This window comes from Podarcis liolepis (genome assembly GCF_965112155.1).
Source record: "Podarcis liolepis genome assembly, chromosome: 3".
NCBI classification, from domain to species: domain Eukaryota; kingdom Metazoa; phylum Chordata; class Lepidosauria; order Squamata; family Lacertidae; genus Podarcis; species Podarcis liolepis.
In genome coordinates this window covers 1,000,460-1,018,601 of record NC_139557.1, presented here as the reverse complement: position 1 = coordinate 1,018,601, position 18,142 = coordinate 1,000,460, and the positions used below count along the sequence as shown (strand labels likewise).

Here is an 18,142-nt window from a genome sequence, read left to right as displayed (position 1 = left end):
TGTCGCCTGGGTGCCAAGGAAACAGAAGCAAACAAAAGAAGGGAATTCCAGTGAGATTGTCTGCTCCCTACTTAGATTTCTCAAGGACTGTTGTCATTCAACAAGGTCAGGTTCATGACTTTGTTCCTTCAAACACCCTGAAAAATAGACATCCTGTAACTAGATGCAAAATTTACAAAAACCATTCATCAAAATCTATAAACAAATCCAAACTTAGGATTTTAGCATAAGGTAAATCCATACACAAACCTTTGGCCACCACAGTCCTGAGGAGTCACTGCTACTAGGCGTTGGCTGCTCTGACCTGCTTTTGTGCAGCGAACAAATCCGTGGCCCTCCCGGTGCCTCCAAGCCCAGAAGCTGAAATGGGGAAACGTGTCTAAGGGCAGAGAGGTTATGGCAGCCTTTGACCCAGCAGATCATGGCATCTGTGCAACATAGCCTGGGCTGAGCTGGGACCTGTCCAGCGAGCCCTTCACCCAGCGAGTGTCCTGTCCACGGTCGGCGGCTCGTTCGGCCCCTCGGGATCTTCAGGGGAGGCACCTCTCGAGAAGGCTTTCCTTGGGAACTAGGGATCGGGATCAGCCTCTTGCTCCTGACCAGAGGCAGGAATGGGAGCGAAGCACCCTTGAGAGCCTGCCGACGGTGCACATTCCCCGTGCCGATGGGCCCACGTCTCCTGCCGCCGCTTCCCAAATGGGTCTTCAAGGCTAAGACAGACCAGAATGGCAAGGTAGTCAGACACAAAGCCAGATTGGTTGCCAGAGGTTTTTCACAGGTACCAGGACAGGATTACCACGAGACCTACTCACCCACAGTCAAATATGAGAGCATTCGGCTGATGCTCAAGGTCGCTGCGGAGGAGAAACTGCATGTTTCCCACCACGACATTAATACAGCTTTTTTGTACGGGATTTTGGGGGAGGAGCTGTTCATGCTTCCACCTGATGGGATGGAGATACAGAAGGGTATGGTCTGTAAACTGCGGAAATTCTTATATGGTCTCAAGCAGAGTGCCAGGTGTTGGAACACAAAACTCACTGAGACATTGCTTTCTCTAGGTTTTCACCAGGGCAAAGCTGATCCATGTGTGTTTGTCAAGGAGGAGGGGCAAAACAAACTGTATTGTTTATGTTTTGTTGATGATCTTCTGATGTTTTGGAAGAATCAGGCTTTTTACCAAAGCACCCTAGCTCAACTGAAGGAGCACTTTGACATGAAGGATCTTGGTGAGGTATCCAACTATCTTTCTCTGCAGGTGGAGAAGGACCAAGCAGGTAATTTTCTGGTACACCAAACACAGAAAATTGCTGATGTATTAACCAGGTTGAATTTGGTTGATGCAAACCCAGCAGACACACCGATGGTGACAGGTTACCAGGTAGACAGTACTGCTGAAGCGTTTTCTGACACAACGCTATACAGATGCATTCTAGGCAAGCTGAATTTCATTGCCAGATGTTCAAGACCTGACATAGCTGTAAGCTGTAATCTGCTTAGCAGACATGCCAACAATCCTACGGTTCAGGATTGGAAAGCTCTGAAGCGCATAGCCCGCTATTTGAAAGGGACTATGCACTACAGACTGAGGTTCACCAGTCAGAAGACTGGAGGTCTTGAAATCTTTGCAGATGCAAGTTTTGGAAGTGACACCACGGATGGTACAAGCACTTCTGGAGTATGCTACATGTACAACCACTGCCTGTTTGACTGGTTGTGCAAGAAGCAAACAACAGTGAGCCTAAGTTCCTGTGAAGCAGAACTCAATGCTCTGTCATTTTCACTCATGGATTGTGAATGGTTGATGCAACTGTTTAAGGACATCGGGGTTTCTGTGAAATGTCCTATACAAGTGTATCAAGACAATAGATCTTGTTTGGCTTTGCTGAACTCGGAGAGTTGCAAGCAGAGAACCAAGTACTTGCAGATTAAGCTACATCGTGCAAGAGAGTGTATTCAGAAAGGACTGATTCAGGTGTCCTACATGGCAGGAAATGAAATTCCTGCTGATCTGTTGTCTAAGGTTGTTAACAAAGAACAACTTAAGGTTTATGTACAAAGGTTGCAATTGGGTGAACCACAGGTACAACAGGTTACACGGAAAGGGGGAGGATGTTAGGATATTTCCGTTCCACCTTAAAAGGGAGCAGGCTTTTGTAAGCAACAGAGTCTGCGCATGTCCTATTCACAGGATGTTTATGCTTGCTGTTTTTCCTTTCGTTTTCTCAGTCGGCCAGAGATGCTGACACAGAACGGTCACGTTTTCTTTTGTTCTGTTAAACGCTAATAAAGTCTGTAAATTATGCTCTTCTGCGGTGCAAGCTTTTGGCTGTGCTTCTGCTGATAAAGAGGGTGCACCAAGCCCTGGAATGTGGCTAGGAATTTCTAAGGCTTTGTGCCCCTAACTGTTGGATCTGCGTGACTACGGGAGGCCGATGGAATCTCCGAACTCCGGCTTGGGGGCCATGATGGACGTTATCTCCCTGGCAGTTTCCCAACAGTTAGGTACCACCTGTATATCATTTTCAGGAAGGTGGGCAAACCATACTAAGACCATGGACTTGCTCCAGGGCATGGGAATTGGGGCCACGGTCTTATAGGACCAAGTCCAGAGAGGGGCATTGGGAGAGGGCCTCTCAGCTATTTAATACCTTTATGAAGCTGCTGGGAGCTTTATCAGCAGTTTGGGGGCAAGGTGCCATCAGCTTGCTGATGACCCACACATGAATCAGGAGAGACCATGCACTCCCTGGACACAGGGGTGAAATGGGTGAGGAAAAACCAGCTGAGCTTGAATCCTGGCAAGACAGAGACACAATGGTTGAGTAGCTCCCATGTCTGAGAAACTGGTCAGTTGCCTGCCCTGGACAGGGTTGCAGTTTGGGGGTGCTTCTGGCACCATTTCTGTCCCTGAAGACTCAGGCAGCTTCATTGGCTAGAAGAGCCTTTTATCAGCTGCAACTGGTTGGGCAGCTGTGGCCATTCCTGGACCCGGAAAGTCTTACAACAGTACTTCATGCATTGGTTATTTCAAGACTGGATGACTGCAGTGCACATCATGTTGGGCTGCCCTTGCACCTGATCCAGAAGCACAATTGCTGATAGGAGTGAGGCCTTGTCTGTGTATGTCACCTGTGCTCAGAGAGCTGCCCTGGCTGCTGGTTTGCTACTGGGCCAAATTCAAGGTAAAGTCCATAACAACTTGGGACCAATGTAGCTTCGAGATCCCCTCACTCTACAGTGCCACTTTGATTGGCAGAATTGGCACTAAAACAGGTGCCAGATGACACACACCTGTTCTGCATTTGTAAGAACTCACTCATTTCATACAGCAGCAGCTGCACTCTGGAACTCCCTACCTGTTGAGGGAGTTTGCTGTACAGATACTCGTTTTGGCTCCTGCTAAAAACATCATTGTTTAGACAAGCTGACCCAGATGCTTAGAAAGTTGAGGTAGCTTTCAACTTCAATACATAACATTAACTTGTGTATTAAGCCAAGGGTAGGCAACCTAAGACCCGGGGGCCGGATGTGGCCCAATCGCCTTCTCAATCCGGCCTGCGGACGGTCCGGGAATCAGCGTGTTTTTACATGAGTAGAATGTGTGCTTTTATTTAAAATGCATCTCTGGGTTCTTTGTGGGGCATAGGAATTCATTCATTCATTTATTTTTCAAAATATAGTCCGGCCCACCACATGGTCTGAGGGACGATGGACCGGCCCACGGCTGAACAAGGTTGCGGAACCCTGCTTTAAGCCCAAATCCAATTTGTCGTGGCCAGTGGCTAGTACAAGAAAGTTATTTGGATTTGGCTCTAAGTATGGTTGTGATTTTTTCTTGATTTTATTGTCTGAACAAAGAAACACTTTGAGGTATCTTACAATCAAGCGGTGTATACATTTCCTGAAACAAATAAGATGTAGACTAGGAATTAATTCTCTGAGAGGGGGAGACGTGGAATCAAGGACCCCAAATCACCAGCAATTTCCCACACAGGCCACCACTGTAATGCTGCCCTCAACGGTCATGTCGCCTCCTGTGTTTTGGCTTCCACAAGGTGCTGGAGGAAGCCGGTGACAAATGTATTTGCCATTCCAGCCTGCTAGGCCTGCAGTCAGGGGCCCTGCAATGCCTCTGGGGAGCAGCCGTGAAGAGGGGTGTCGCAGTGCCATCTGGGAGTCATTTGCGCGTGAGCTGCTTGGACCTTTGTGCACATTGGGGTGGCTTTATGACTGGAGACCTTGGCAGAAACCTCTATGCAAACTGCCAGCATTTCATGGCACTATTTCTTCAGCGTTACTCACGAGAGGACTTCTTCTGCAGTTGGACCTCTGCAAATTGGTCACTTTCTTTTACCAGATTTGCTTTAGGTGGAGGTTCACTGGAATGCTTAGGAGAGGCAGAAGAGGAATTTTGAGAAGGATCATGCCTGACAAAAACAAAATGGAAGGAAAGGATCACTTACTTATTAGTTGTCAGAATAAACCAATACTGGCTGAATATGTATGCATCTGGAACCTACCCGGAGGGATCTGCTTCTTGGGAGGGCTTACAGGATGCGTCTGGATTTTCTTGCCTGCCATCGTGATGGAGGGATGTTAATATTGTGTCTTGTTTCTGGGGCTCAGTGGATTTTCTTGTTGCGTTGCTTAGTTCTGGAAGGCAAGCAGCAATAAATAAACTTCCTCTGAAGTCAGCTGAAGATGCCTAGACACATGGCAAATAAACAAAAAAACACTTCTGACTTTGCAGGATCCTGGTATTATACTTGCAGGAAGAAAACACCCTTTTGTGGAAACATACAAGACTACAGCTCTTTAGCCATGCCTTGACCAATTGAATCATAGAATCATAGAATCATAGAGTTGGAAGAGACCACAAGGGCCATCGAGTCCAACCCCCTGCCAAGCAGGAAACACCATCAGAGCACTTCTGACATATGGTTGTCAAGCCTCTGCTTAAAGACCTCCAAAGCAGGAGACTCCACCACACTCCTTGGCAGCAAATTCCACTGTCAAACAGCTCTTACTGTCAGGAAGTTCTTCCTAATGTTTAGGTGGAATCTTCTTTCTTGTAGCTTGGATCCATTGCTCCGTGTCCGCTTCTCTGGAGCAGCAGAAAACAACCTTTCTCCCTCCTCCATATGACATCCTTTTATATATTTGAACATGGCTATCATATCACCCCTTAACCACCTCTTCTCCAGGCTAAACATGCCCAGCTCCCTTAGCCGTTCCTCATAAGGCATTGTTTCCAGGCCTTTGACCATTTTGGTTGCCCTCCTCTGGACACGTTCCAGTTTGTCAGTGTCCTTCTTGAATTGTGGTGCCCAGAACTGGACACAGTACTCCAGGTGTGGTCTGACCAGAGCAGAATACAGTGGCACTATTACTTCCCTTGATCTAGATGCTATACTCCTATTGATGCAGCCCAGAATTGCATTGGCTTTTTTAGCTGCCGCGTCACACTGTTGGCTCATGTCAAGTTTGTGGTCAACCAAGACTCCTAGATCCTTTTCACATGTACTGCTCTCAAGCCAGGTGTCCCCCATCTTGTATTTGTGCCTCTCATTTTTTTTGCCCAAGTGCAATACTTTACATTTCTCCCTGTTAAAGTTCATCTTGTTTGTTTTGGCCCAGTTCTCTAATCTGTCAAGGTCGTTTTGAAGTGTGATCCTGTCCTCTGGGGTGTTAGCCACCCCTCCCAGTTTGGTGTCATCTGCAAATTTGATCAGGATGCCCTTGAGTCCATCATCCAAGTCGTTGATAAAGATGTTGAATAAGACCGGGCCCAAGACAGAACCCTGTGGCACCCCACTAGTCACTCTTCTCCAGGAAGAAGAGGAACCATTGATGAGCACCCTTTGGGTTCGGTCAGTCAGCCAGTTACAAATCCACTGAGTGGTAGCATAGTCAGGACCGCATTTTACCAGCTTCTTTACAAGAATGTCATGGGGCACCTTGTCAAATGCCTTGCTGAAATCAAGGTAGGCTACATCCACTGCGTTCCCTTCATCTACCAGGCTTGTAATTCTGTCAAAAAACAAGATCAGGTTAGTCTGACATGACTTATTTCTCAGAAATCCATGCTGACTATTGGTGATCACAGCATTCCTTTCTAGGTGCTCACAGACTGTTCGCTTAATGATCTGCTCCAGAATCTTCCCTGGTATTGATGTCAGACTGACTGGGCGGTAATTATTTGGGTCCTCTCTTTTCCCCTTTTTGAAAATAGGGACAACATTTGCCCTCCTCCAGTCTGCCGGGACTTCGTCTGTTCTCCAGGAATTCTCAAAGATGACTGCCAGTGGTTCTGAGATCACATCTGCCAGTTCTTTTAATACTCTTGGATGCAGTTCATCTGGCCCTGGAGACTTGAATACATCTAAACTAGCCAAGTATTCTTGTACTATCTCCTTAGTTATTCTGGGCTGTGTTTCCTTTGCTGAATCATTTGCTCCAAATTCTTCAGGTCGGGCATTGTTTTCTTTATCGGAGAAGACTGAGGCAAAGAAGGCATCGAGGAGTTCAGCCCTTTCTGTGTCCCCTGTTTGCATTTCACCGTCTTCTCCTCTGAGTGACCCCACTGTTTCTTTGTTCTTCCTTTTGCTACGGACATACCCATAAAAGCCATTTTTGTTGCTTTTAACCTCTCTAGCAAGCCTGAGTTCATTCTGTGCTTTAGCTTTTCTGACTTTGTGTCTACATGTGCTGGCTATTTGTTTGAATTCCTCTTTGGTGGTTTCCCCCCTTTTCCATTTTTCGTACACATCCTTTTTTAATCTTAACTCAGTTAAAAGTTCTTTAGATAGCCACCCTGGCTTCTTTAGGCACCTTCCATGTTTCCGTCTCATTGGTATTGCCTGACGTTGTGCTTTTACTATCTCCCTCTTAACAAACTCCCAGCCATCATGAACTCCCTTTCCTTTTAGTATTACTGTCCATGGGATCTCACCCAGCACTTCCCTAAGTTTTATGAAGTCGGCTTTCTTAAAGTCAAGAAATTGAGTCCTAGTATGCTTGGCTGCTCCTTTCCGCTGTATAGTAAACTTCAGAAGAGCATGATCACTCGCGCCTAATGATCCTTCCACTTCTACCCCACTAACCAGGTCATCAACATTGGTTAGGACCAGATCTAAAATGGCTGTTCCTCTTGTTGCTTCTCCCACTTTCTGGACAATGAAGTTGTCTGCAAGGCCAGTGAGGAATCTGTTTGACCTTATGCTCTTGGCTGAGTTTGACATCCAACAAATATCCGGGTAATTGAAGTCCCCCATTACTACTACATTACTACATTACTCTGTTATTCTTCTCTCCCTTAATTTTGACCCAAATGCTTTCACTTTGGCTTTGAGGTTCTAAATCTTGGATCTCTTCACAGGTATACACATCCCTGACATATAACGCCACTCCTCCTCCTTTCTTGTCTGGTCTGTTTCTCTGAAATAGATTGTATCCCCCCATTATTACATTCCAATCGTGGGACTTATCCCACCAGGTTTCAGTGATGCCTATTATGTCATATTTAGTTTGCTGTACCAAGAGCTCAAGCTCATCTTGTTTATTTCCCATGCTTTGCGCATTAGTGTACAGACATTGAAGTCCATTAATCATTCCCCCGTGTCTCTTATTTAAGGATTTTTTCCTCCCACCACTAGTTCTGCATGCTGTTTGCTCCATTTGGTCTATGACATTTGGATGATCATCTTCATCAATTGATAGACTCCTACCTTCAGGAGCACTGTCTCCCTCCCCCACATTAGTCAGTTTAAAGCCCTCCTGATGAGGTTTCTGAGATTTTTGGCAAAAACATTTCTCCCAACCGTTGTGAGGTGCAGCCCATCACTTGCTAGAAGTCCATCTTCAAGAAACTGCAGTCCGTGATCTAAGAATCCAAACCGTTCCTGTTTACAACATCTGCGAAGCCAGCTGTTCACTTCCACTATTTTTCCCTCTCTCCCTGGGCCACGTCGTTCAACTGGGAGGACAGATGAGATGACAATTTGTGCATTTAGTTGCTTCAATTTCCTGCCGAGAGCCTCGTAGTCTCTTTTGATCTTCTGGAGGCTATTGCTTGCAGTGTCATTGGTTCCCACATGAACCAAGAGGAAGGGGTATTTGTCAGTGGGTTTTATGATTCCTTGCAGTCGTTCAGTTACATCTTGGATCTTAGCCCCGGGGAGACAGCACACTTCCCGAGACATCTTGTCAGGTCCACAGATCACTGCTTCTGTTCCCCTCAGTAGGGAATCCCCTATCACCACTACACGCCTCCTCTTAGGTTTGGTCGGGGTTCTTCCATGAGCTGTCCGTTCCAAGGTCGCCTGCACATTCCCTGAGGACTGACTTTGCTGCTCGTCTTCATATACCTGATCGACTGAAATGAGGGAGAGATCCTCAAATGGAGTCTGCTCTTCGTCTTCCATGCTAGGGGAGAGGACCTCAAAGCAATTGTGTATTTCTAAACAATCAGAGCGAACCCTGGGCCTCCTACTTCTTTGAGTCACGTTTCTCCATATATCTGGCTCCTGTGTTGGTGAACTAGCCTCCTTCTCAGGGGAGTCCCCTGTCTCCTCCTCGGTGGAGACAGTGTGCTCTGTTGCTTCCAAGAAGAGCTCCAGCTCTCTAATTCTTTGGAGCGTAGCTACACATTCCTCCAGTTGCTGGACTTTGTCTTTTAAGAGGGCAATCAACATGCAATTGCTGCAGGTAAAGCTGCCTGCAACCTTTGGCAAGATGGCAAACATTGCGCAGGAACCGCAGGCGACTGCAGCTGTTCCCTCCCCCTCCATCTTGAGAACGTGTCGTTGGGGGTGGCTACAGCGGTCCTCCATCATAAAAAGTGTGAAGACAGGACAAATAACTCCCCCCACAAAAAAACCTAGGTCTCCCCCAACAAACGTTTGAGACTAGCTCCCCTAAATCTAAAAGATGGATCAAACTGCAGCTGCTAATCAGCCACAAAGAAACACACACACACAAGAAAACCCTTTTTGCTCCTTCTTCAACTGCTGCCCTGCTAGCTCTGAAGAACCAGAGTTGTACTTCACGTTAAAAGGCTACATGTTTCCCTTTACACGGAGGCAGCTACTAATGGCTAATTATTTACACCTGTTTACACATATCCAGATGGACATGACTTTGTGGGCTAACATAATAAAATCAGCCTCAAGGAATCTAGATGGGATTTACTTACTACTTAAGGTAAAGGTAAAGGAACCCCTGACCATTAGGCTCAGTCGTGGCCAACTCTGGGGTTGCGGCGCTCATCTCGCTTTACTGACCGAGGGAGCCGTCGTACAGCTTCTGGGTCATGTGGCCAGCATGACTAAGCCGCTTCTGGCGAACCAGAGCAGCGCACGGAAACGCCATTTACCTTCCCGCCGAAGCAGTACCTATTTATCTACTTGCACTTTGACATGCTTTCAAACTACTAGGTTGGCAGGAGCAGGGACTGAACAATGGGAGCTCACCCCGTCACGGAGATTTGAACCGCCGACCTTCTGATCAGCAAGTCCTAGGCCACCCGCGTCCCACTTACTTACTGGCAGCTAAAAACATATACAATATATTAGTTTAAAAGTAATTAAACTATAATAAAATTAAAATTAAAATCAAAACAAACCAATAAAATACAGAGAGTAACAACTGCACAGCACAATTCAAAGCCCGTTCCTTCAAATCAGTTGGTTCCCCAAAGCCTGCCAGAATGATACTGTCTTCCCCTGCAGGTGGAAGGACCGTGAGGAAGGAGCTGGCCTGGCCTCCAAAGTCTGGGAACTGCTACCAAAAAGGCCCTCAGGTGAAGCCCTCCCCCTCTGTGCCTCTGCATGAGGTACCTCTGGAATTTGTTTTGATTGGTTCATGACGCGCTCTGCTTTCTTTTAATTGCACAAGAGACTTGTGTCTCTTAGCATCCAGCAAATTTTCTTTGCCCTGTGTGACATACCCTCCAACATTTCTGCGATGAAAATAGGGATGTCTCTTTCCATAATCATAATTTTACTAATTATACCCCACACATCTTACTGGGTTGCTCCAGCGACTCTGGGCAGCTTCCAACATATATTAAAACATAATAAAACATTTAAAAAAAACCTTCCCTAAACTGGATTGCCTTCAGACAGCTTGGGGTTTGGATAACTCCAGATTCTGCCCAAATACCTGTTTTCCAGCTTTAGCTAGCCTCTTTTCCTTGCTATTTATTTATTAATTAAATTTGTATACTGCCCTTCATTCATAGATCTCGGGACAGTTAACAACATAAAAACACAAAATACATAATAAAAAGCACAAGCACACATACACACAAAAGCCAACATCCCCCTCCCATAAACACATTTTAAAAGGGCATTGGACAACAATATGTCAAAGGCCTGGTTAAAGAGGAACATTTTCGCCTGGCAACATAAGGTGTAAAAAAAGGTAGGTAAAGTTAAAGGACCCTTGGACAGTTAAGTCCAGTCAAAGGTGACTATGGGGTTGCGGTGCTCATCTTGCTTCAGGCCAAGGGAGCTGGCGTTTGTCCACAGACAACTTTTCGGGTCTTGTGGCCAGCAGGACTAAACCACTTCTGGCACAACAGGACACCAAGACAGAAACACAATTTATCTTCCCACTGCAGTGATACCTTTTTATCTACTTGCACTGGTGCACTTTCAAACTGCTAGGTTGGCAGGGGCTGGGACAGAACAACAGGAGCCGACCCCGTCGCAGGGATTCAAATTGCTGACCTTCTGATCAGCAAGCCTAAGGGGCTCAGCGATTTTAACCACAGCACCACCTGCATCCCTAACTTATTAGCCAGGTTGTAATGAAATGTGAATCACAGCCGACAGAGTTTGAGTTTTTGATAACATGATCACAAAATGAACAGCTACAAGGCAGTGAATCCCTTCCCTGCAGATGGCACAAGCTCAGAGGAATATATCTCGTTCCAAGTCAGAGCATTTCTCACTTTAATTCACTTGTTAAATGTAGCAGTGCAGCGATTAAACATTAAGCCACGGAAGGCACAGGAACACAGGAAGTTGCCTTACGCTGAGTCAGACCAGGGCTGTCTGCACTGACTGCCACGGCTCTCCAGGGTTTCAGGCAGGAGTAATTCCCAGCCTTTCCTGGCAATGCTGGGTTCAAACCGGGGACTTTCTATACAAAGCATGAGCTCTGCTGCTGAGTTATGGCTCCTCCCAAGTCCTAAAGGCAGGCAACAAAATCATTCTGATTCAAAATTTAGCCTTAGACTGAGTAACAATCCATTACCAGCAGCCCTCCCCATGCTTGCTATGCTCTGCACTCATTTGACTCTGAGCTGCAAGGGCCCAGGGGTCTTTGCACCAGGGAGTTTCAGTACAAACCCCCATCTGCGCCCGCCATCCTGCTGTCGCCTGGGTGCCAAGGAAACAGAAGCAAACAAAAGAAGGGAATTCCAGTGAGATTGTCTGCTCCCTACTTAGATTTCTCAAGGACTGTTGTCATTCAACAAGGTCAGGTTCATGACTTTGTTCCTTCAAACACCCTGAAAAATAGACATCCTGTAACTAGATGCAAAATTTACAAAAACCATTCATCAAAATCTATAAACAAATCCAAACTTAGGATTTTAGCATAAGGTAAATCCATACACAAACCTTTGGCCACCACAGTCCTGAGGAGTCACTGCTACTAGGCGTTGGCTGCTCTGACCTGCTTTTGTGCAGCGAACAAATCCGTGGCCCTCCCGGTGCCTCCAAGCCCAGAAGCTGAAATGGGGAAACGTGTCTAAGGGCAGAGAGGTTATGGCAGCCTTTGACCCAGCAGATCATGGCATCTGTGCAACATAGCCTGGGCTGAGCTGGGACCTGTCCAGCGAGCCCTTCACCCAGCGAGTGTCCTGTCCACGGTCGGCGGCTCGTTCGGCCCCTCGGGATCTTCAGGGGAGGCACCTCTCGAGAAGGCTTTCCTTGGGAACTAGGGATCGGGATCAGCCTCTTGCTCCTGACCAGAGGCAGGAATGGGAGCGAAGCACCCTTGAGAGCCTGCCGACGGTGCACATTCCCCGTGCCGATGGGCCCACGTCTCCTGCCGCCGCTTCCCGCAAAGAACTGCACGTGTTTTCAGTTGCATCGACTAAAGCAATAGCAGCCGTGGCGTTTCTAAGGGCAAGGGCACGCGGGGTTCGTCCTGGGAAAAGTCAAGCCGGCCTCAAGGACATCCGGGCACCGGGATGGCAGCAGAACTGGCAGCGTTGGTCGGAAAGGGACGGGGTCTCCACTCAGAGAACGGGACCCTCTGCGCAGACAGCGCCATCACAAAGGAAGGTTCTGCACATCTGGGAGCAAGAGGGTGCAGCGCCTCAGCAGGCCAGCGCGGCCGGAACAGGGGCCAGAGGTTCCACTTACCAGCGTCCAACAGACCAGGCACCGTGGCCCATGCCAGCATCTCTGCTCGGCGGGTCAACTTGGCTAGAGGCCTCTCCCCATCTTCCCCCTTTTTCTTCCTAATTTAACACTAACGTCTCGCAACAAATGAAACTGATTTGTAGAAAACGCAAGTTGAAAAAAGAGACATTGCACATACTTTTGTAAACTGAAATATACTCAGAGTCGCAAAGTGATTTCATGCTCTTTATTCAGCTCATAGTGGTGAGGAGGAATGAATGGAAGTCCCCTCACAGTATCTGCTTTATATACATTATTTACACAATGGGCTGCACATGATTGGCTAATTCCGGAATTCTACTGTAAGCCAATCAGGTTGTGGATTCACTTCTATGTGGAGCAGGATTGGGTGGTTCCTGCCAACCAATCATACTGCTGCATTGTTCTAGGACCAATCAGACTGCTGCATTCTGAATCCTATTGTTCTAGGACCAATCAGACTGCTGCAGTTTGGATCCTATTCAACTCAGTACATAACATAAACCAAGAAATCTTAAACAAACAAACAAACAAACAAATAAAACTTGGCCGGAGGTTTCCAAGTGCCTCCTAGATTTGGGCCGTGTAGCAGAGATTGAGGAGGCTTTTATCCCTGGACCAGGATGCTGAGGTTCGGTCCGAGGTCTCTGCTCTGTTCCAGTGATCCAGAGCTCCAGTGAACCTGTACTCCAGAGATCCTGTCTGCTCCAGTGATCCAGCTCCAGAAGTGCATGCATAATGTTGCAGCTGGCATCGTTAGAGTGAATAACGTAGCGTGCTATATTGTACATCAGTTTCCCAGCAGTATAGTGAGAGGATGGAATTCATGGAATCTTCTGCCCCCACAAGGACCAGTTATTTAGAAATAGGAAATCTGTGTATTAGTATTAGGTAGAAGGAATAACAATGCTGCTCCCTTAAGAAAAGGTTTGGTCTTCCCCCCTTTTTTCTACCCCAAGGCAGGCTGGGAAATGTAGGCACAGCCACGCGGGAGAAGCCTCCCTTCCTGCCTGGGCTCAGTCTCCCGCTCGCCTAAGCAGGGAGGGGGCGAGCGAGCTCCTTCTTGCCCAGCCCCACAAGGAGCGGCATCCAAAGCTTCCAGCCACTTTCGCTCAGAGCCCAAGAGCAGCCTCTTGGAGTGTCAGTGAATAGCTCAGGGGATGAGAGCTTCGTGGAGGCTTGTTGAAGGCTCTCCAGATTGAGAGAGAAGCCTCAGGACCTTCTAGCATCCAATCAGTGACATAACTTGCAGGTCTCCATCACAGCAATCCACCACTAGGCAAGTAAGTGCATACTGTATAGGGATGTGCTAAAACAGTGATTCATCCCAGAGTTTGTGGAATTTTTGTCCCCTCTCCAAATTTTAAATTATGATGATCAGTCCAGAAAAATTAAAAAGAGAATAGATTCAAAAGGAATTGTTTAGCTGTGATTCCTGCACGACAGGGGTTGGACTAGCTGACCCTCGGGGTACCTCTAGAATTCTCCGAGTCTGTGATTCTCAGTTGGCCCACTAGCAAAAGCCAGTGAGAGAATTCACACCAGTGCAATGGAGCTTTCCCCTCAGGGTCCCCCCACTTCTGTCCTCCCCCCATAAAACACTCTGCAGAATCAGGAGAACTATGCAGGGGAAATGCCATTGAGAGAGAAAGCAGAATTGCTCAGCCCCTACTTTGCCATTCTTCCATCTGGCAAGCAGAAATGTTTGTGCTGGCTGAACAGTCCTCAGAGTGCAATGGTGAATTCCACCCTTAATTTTCAGTTCTAGCAATTTGTTCTTTGCCATTCCTCTTGGATATATTTTTGCAGTTGCAACTCCCCCACCCCCACCCCATTTCCCTTGTTGCACATTGAGAGTCTTGGCCACCACAGTGGGGGTTCCTTTGCACCCATCAAGTATTTCAGTCGCGCTGAGAGTTTTCCAATCATCTTCAGACGATGTTCTTTTGCTTGCTTTTCTCAAAAGGTACTGAGCCATTGCCCCCTTCTTACTGCAACCCAGCCTCATTTGCAAATGGGTGATAGTCTAGGGTAACCATTGATTAATCTTGGGGGAGTTCTCCAGGTGCCGTGCACAAATCTTCAGGGCTCTAATGCGTCTCCCTTTCCTGCTCAATCTGTACGTCAGCCAGTTCAACTGAGGTGCACAGCTTTTAAGATTATGCAACTGAATTATTTCAGTTTAATTTGACTGTGGTTCAGGCTGCAAGTAACAAGAGCTGTCAGCCTTAAGTAGGTCGATTTATTTATTTAAGCCAATATATTTTCGGCATTTTACAACTGATGGCTAAAACAACAAAAATGTACCGAGTGCTACTCACACCCACCCACACACCCTCAGCATAACTATGTACTGAACAAACCTGGAGGTAGTTTAAGTCTTAGTACCTTGGCTTACTTGTAAAGCACTCTTCATAAAATGTGGTATTTTCATAATCATGACTACAGATAAACCATACCAGGCATATTGCAGTTCCGCTAATAGTAGGATTCATCTAAATATGACGAATCCCACTCATGTCTTTTCTCTTAGAATAAATGTTAATCACAGTACACACATGTGGGGATGGTGAGCAACAGTGACCTGACTAAAAATTATGTAACTGTCCCAGAAATTAAATGAGAAATGGCTTTGTGACTCCTCCGCCAATCTTCCTGCCACTGCCATTTTCACAATCCATTGTATTCATCAGGGCATTGACTGAGGAGTAAGTCTGCTGGAACTCAGTGGACCATTCTGAGTCAAAATAAACACTATCATTACCTGATTTCTTTCATTCCCCAGAGGGGGAAAAACACTCCTGGGCAGAGCTTTCCAAGCCACCTGCTGCCACTGGCAAGAAGAGGCAGAGCTTCTGTTTAATCTGTTTATTAATTTTCAATTATTAAAGTCCAATATAAACCACATTTTATCAATGTAAAATTACAATTCATATTCAAATATACAGTGGTACCTCAGGTTACATACGTTTCAGGTTACAGTCTCCCCTAACCCAGAAATAGTGCTTCAGGTTAAGAACTTTGCTTCAGGATGAGAGCAGAAATCGTGCTCTGGTGGCGCGGCAGCAGCAGGAGGCCCCATTAGCTAAAGTGGTGCTTCAGGTTAAGAACAGTTTCAGCTTAAGAACGGACCTCCGGAACGAATTAAGTACTTAACCTGAGGTACCACTGTATATCAATTATAAAGCCAATTATACATTTTGTTACTTTCCACATGCTAGATTTCTAGGTGAAATGATTAGATTTCATCCTGCTTCCAAGTTTTGATTAATCCCATTACGTTCAGTCTTGATCTTAGTCCTTTATCAACAGCTACAGAGTTTTTGACTTCCATTCGAAAAACACATTTAATAAAAAGAAATCCTGCAAGAAGAGTTCTGTATCCCAAATGTTTCCTGCGTGTGACGTTTATCTCATCCATGCTGTCTTCATTCTTCCTGTTCTCCATCTGTTTTGCGCAGCATCGCTACTTCCGCTCTTTCACTCTTTCTTTTCCTTTGTCCCCAGAAAATGAGACTGTATTTTCGACTGCATCACATGCCATCTTTTTTTGTTTGTTATTGTTTGAGTCTAAATTAAGAGTGAACTGGCATCCCACCAACGCTTTAACAAGACTCCAGTTTCTCCTCCTTGGTCAACTCCCTCAATAATGATCTGGTGTCCCGCCAAAGCCTTGGCGGATCTTCAAAGCCCAAGTCCAGGTCCTCCCATAGCAGCACAGTGAAAGTTTGATGCTTTAAATCCCTTTCAATTTTCTCACACAGTTCTAATTTTCGTTGTAATCCATAAATATAATCCCATTCTCTTTTATCTCTTCTTGCCTTTTAGCTGTTTATTAGCATTCGGGGGGGGGGGAGTGTTGCTGAATCATTTATGTAGCAAAGGGTATACGCTTCCCCCCCCCCAGACACATACCATATCGAAGGAAGTCTTCTTTTCAATTTGAGTCATAACAACTTTGTAGCTGTTTCAGTTTGGCAGCTTGTCCCATCTATTCCAGCAAGCGTCTATATATTAGTTCTAATTTCACTCTAATACACAGAAGTGCCTCTGCTTCATTAATGGCTGCATAGGGGGCTTACTGAGAGGAGAAATGCTTTTGTACTCGGCGTCTCCCTGCCTCCCAAATTCCATGCCGGAGCGAGAGCCAGTACCGAGACAATCTGCAAGTGAAGCTCACTCCGCCGGCCCCTAGGGGGAGCTTGCAAGGACAATTACCCTAAAATCACCCTTGTTTATCTTCGCCAACGGTCTCTGCTATCGTGGGAGCAGCATCCATAAGGCAGACAGCAACCGGAAGTCAGAAGAAGCAGATGTATAGTCTGCTGTTAGAGTGGGAAACTAAAGATGAAGAAGTTAAATCTGTAATGATTAAGTGGGCACAAGATATGGGACATAATATACAAATGAAAAAGTGGGGGAAATTAAGGAAAATTGATTTAAAATTTACGGATTGTGTAATTTTGAAACAGAATTATATGAAAATGATGTATCGATGGTACATGACTCCAGTTAAATTAACCAAAATGTACAAAACAATTTCCAGTATATGCAGGAAGTGCAAAAGAGAAAGAAGGGATGTTTTACCACATGTGGTGGAAAAGATGTTTAAAATAACATTTAATTAAAAAAACAGAAGCTTATTAGGCATTACAGAACAAGAAATACCAAAAGAATTCAAGGACTTATTTATGTATGCCACAACGGCTGCCAGGATCCTTTTAGCCCAAAGATGGAAGGACAACAAGATGCCAACGAAAGAAGACTGGCAACTTAGATTGATGGAATATACAGAAATGGTGAAAATTACAGCTAAATTAAGAGATAAAGATAATAGAGAATTTTAAAAAGACTAGAATGCATTTACATTATAAAGTGGTACCTCAGGTTAAGAACTTAATTCGTTCCGGAGGTCCATTCTTAACCTGAAACTGTTCTTAACCTGAAGCACCACTTTAGCTAATGGCGCCTCCCGCTGCTGCCACATCGCCGGAGCACAATTTCTGTTCTCATCCTGAAGCAAAGTTCTTAACCCGAGGTACTATTTCTGGGTTAGCAGAGTCTGTAACCTGAAGCATCTGTAACCTGAAGCGTATGTAACCGGAGCTACCACTGTATATGCAGAAATATTGTTTTTTTTTTAAAAAGGCTCATTAGCAGGGTTTGAGTAAAATAGAATGTGAAAGATGTAGAAGAATGATTTGAAAACAAATAGATAGAATATGGGATTTTAATGGTTTGGTATAAAATTTGGAAAAAATAGAGCATTTAGGCAAAGGAGAATGATATTAAGATATTTTAAAATATGCAGAATGAGAAAATATTTTTTAAAGATCCAAAAGGGGAGGTTGAGGGAAGTCCCTGGGTGGGGGGAAAGGGGATGTATGTTTATTGCTTTGTGTGATTTATGTTGATAGATTATGTTGATTAAAATGTCAAACTTAATTTTAAAAACTTTTTTTTTAAGGAGCAATTTCCCACTTTCTGAGAGAGGGAGAAAAAAAACATTTAAAACACTGGGGAGAGAAAGAGAAAACCACTTTTTAATACATGAAAATAAAAACATTGTTTAGGGAAAAGAAAAAGACTTTGGGCTCTTCCACTTTCCACTTGACCCGTGCCTAGAAAGAACAGGTCCCAGTGGTTTCCCATTTGGCACACTGCTTTCCCCAGGAAAACCCGCTCTTTAGCATGGAATCGGAGCAAACGACAATGCGCAGAAAATCTGATTGTTGTTTGCTCCA

The 18,142-nt window shown here is 45.6% G+C and overlaps 1 protein-coding gene across 6 annotated transcripts in view; it reads right to left on the bottom strand.

Moving 5' to 3' along the window:
• Positions 1–3,820: 3,820 nt before the first annotated feature.
• The window catches only part of EVA1A (eva-1 homolog A, regulator of programmed cell death), a 34,431-nt gene continuing 20,109 nt past the window's right edge, over positions 3,821–18,142 (bottom strand). Inside the window, exons 1-4 of one of the 6 annotated variants that reach the window (XR_014523929.1) lie at positions 12,893–16,993; positions 11,631–12,557; positions 4,524–4,656; positions 3,821–4,430 (exon numbers count right to left, since the gene is read on the bottom strand). Coding sequence is in view for 1 of the 6 variants with exons in the window: in XM_083495090.1 (XP_083351216.1) it covers positions 4,298–4,430; positions 4,524–4,656 (266 nt within the window). In the remaining 5 variants the exon portion in view is untranslated. Of the gene's footprint in view, positions 4,431–4,523; positions 4,709–10,164; positions 10,238–11,262; positions 11,411–11,630; positions 12,558–12,892; positions 16,994–18,142 lie in introns of those variants that run through there. The other 5 variants (XR_014523930.1, XR_014523931.1, XR_014523932.1 and 2 more) reach the window with 5 other exon arrangements.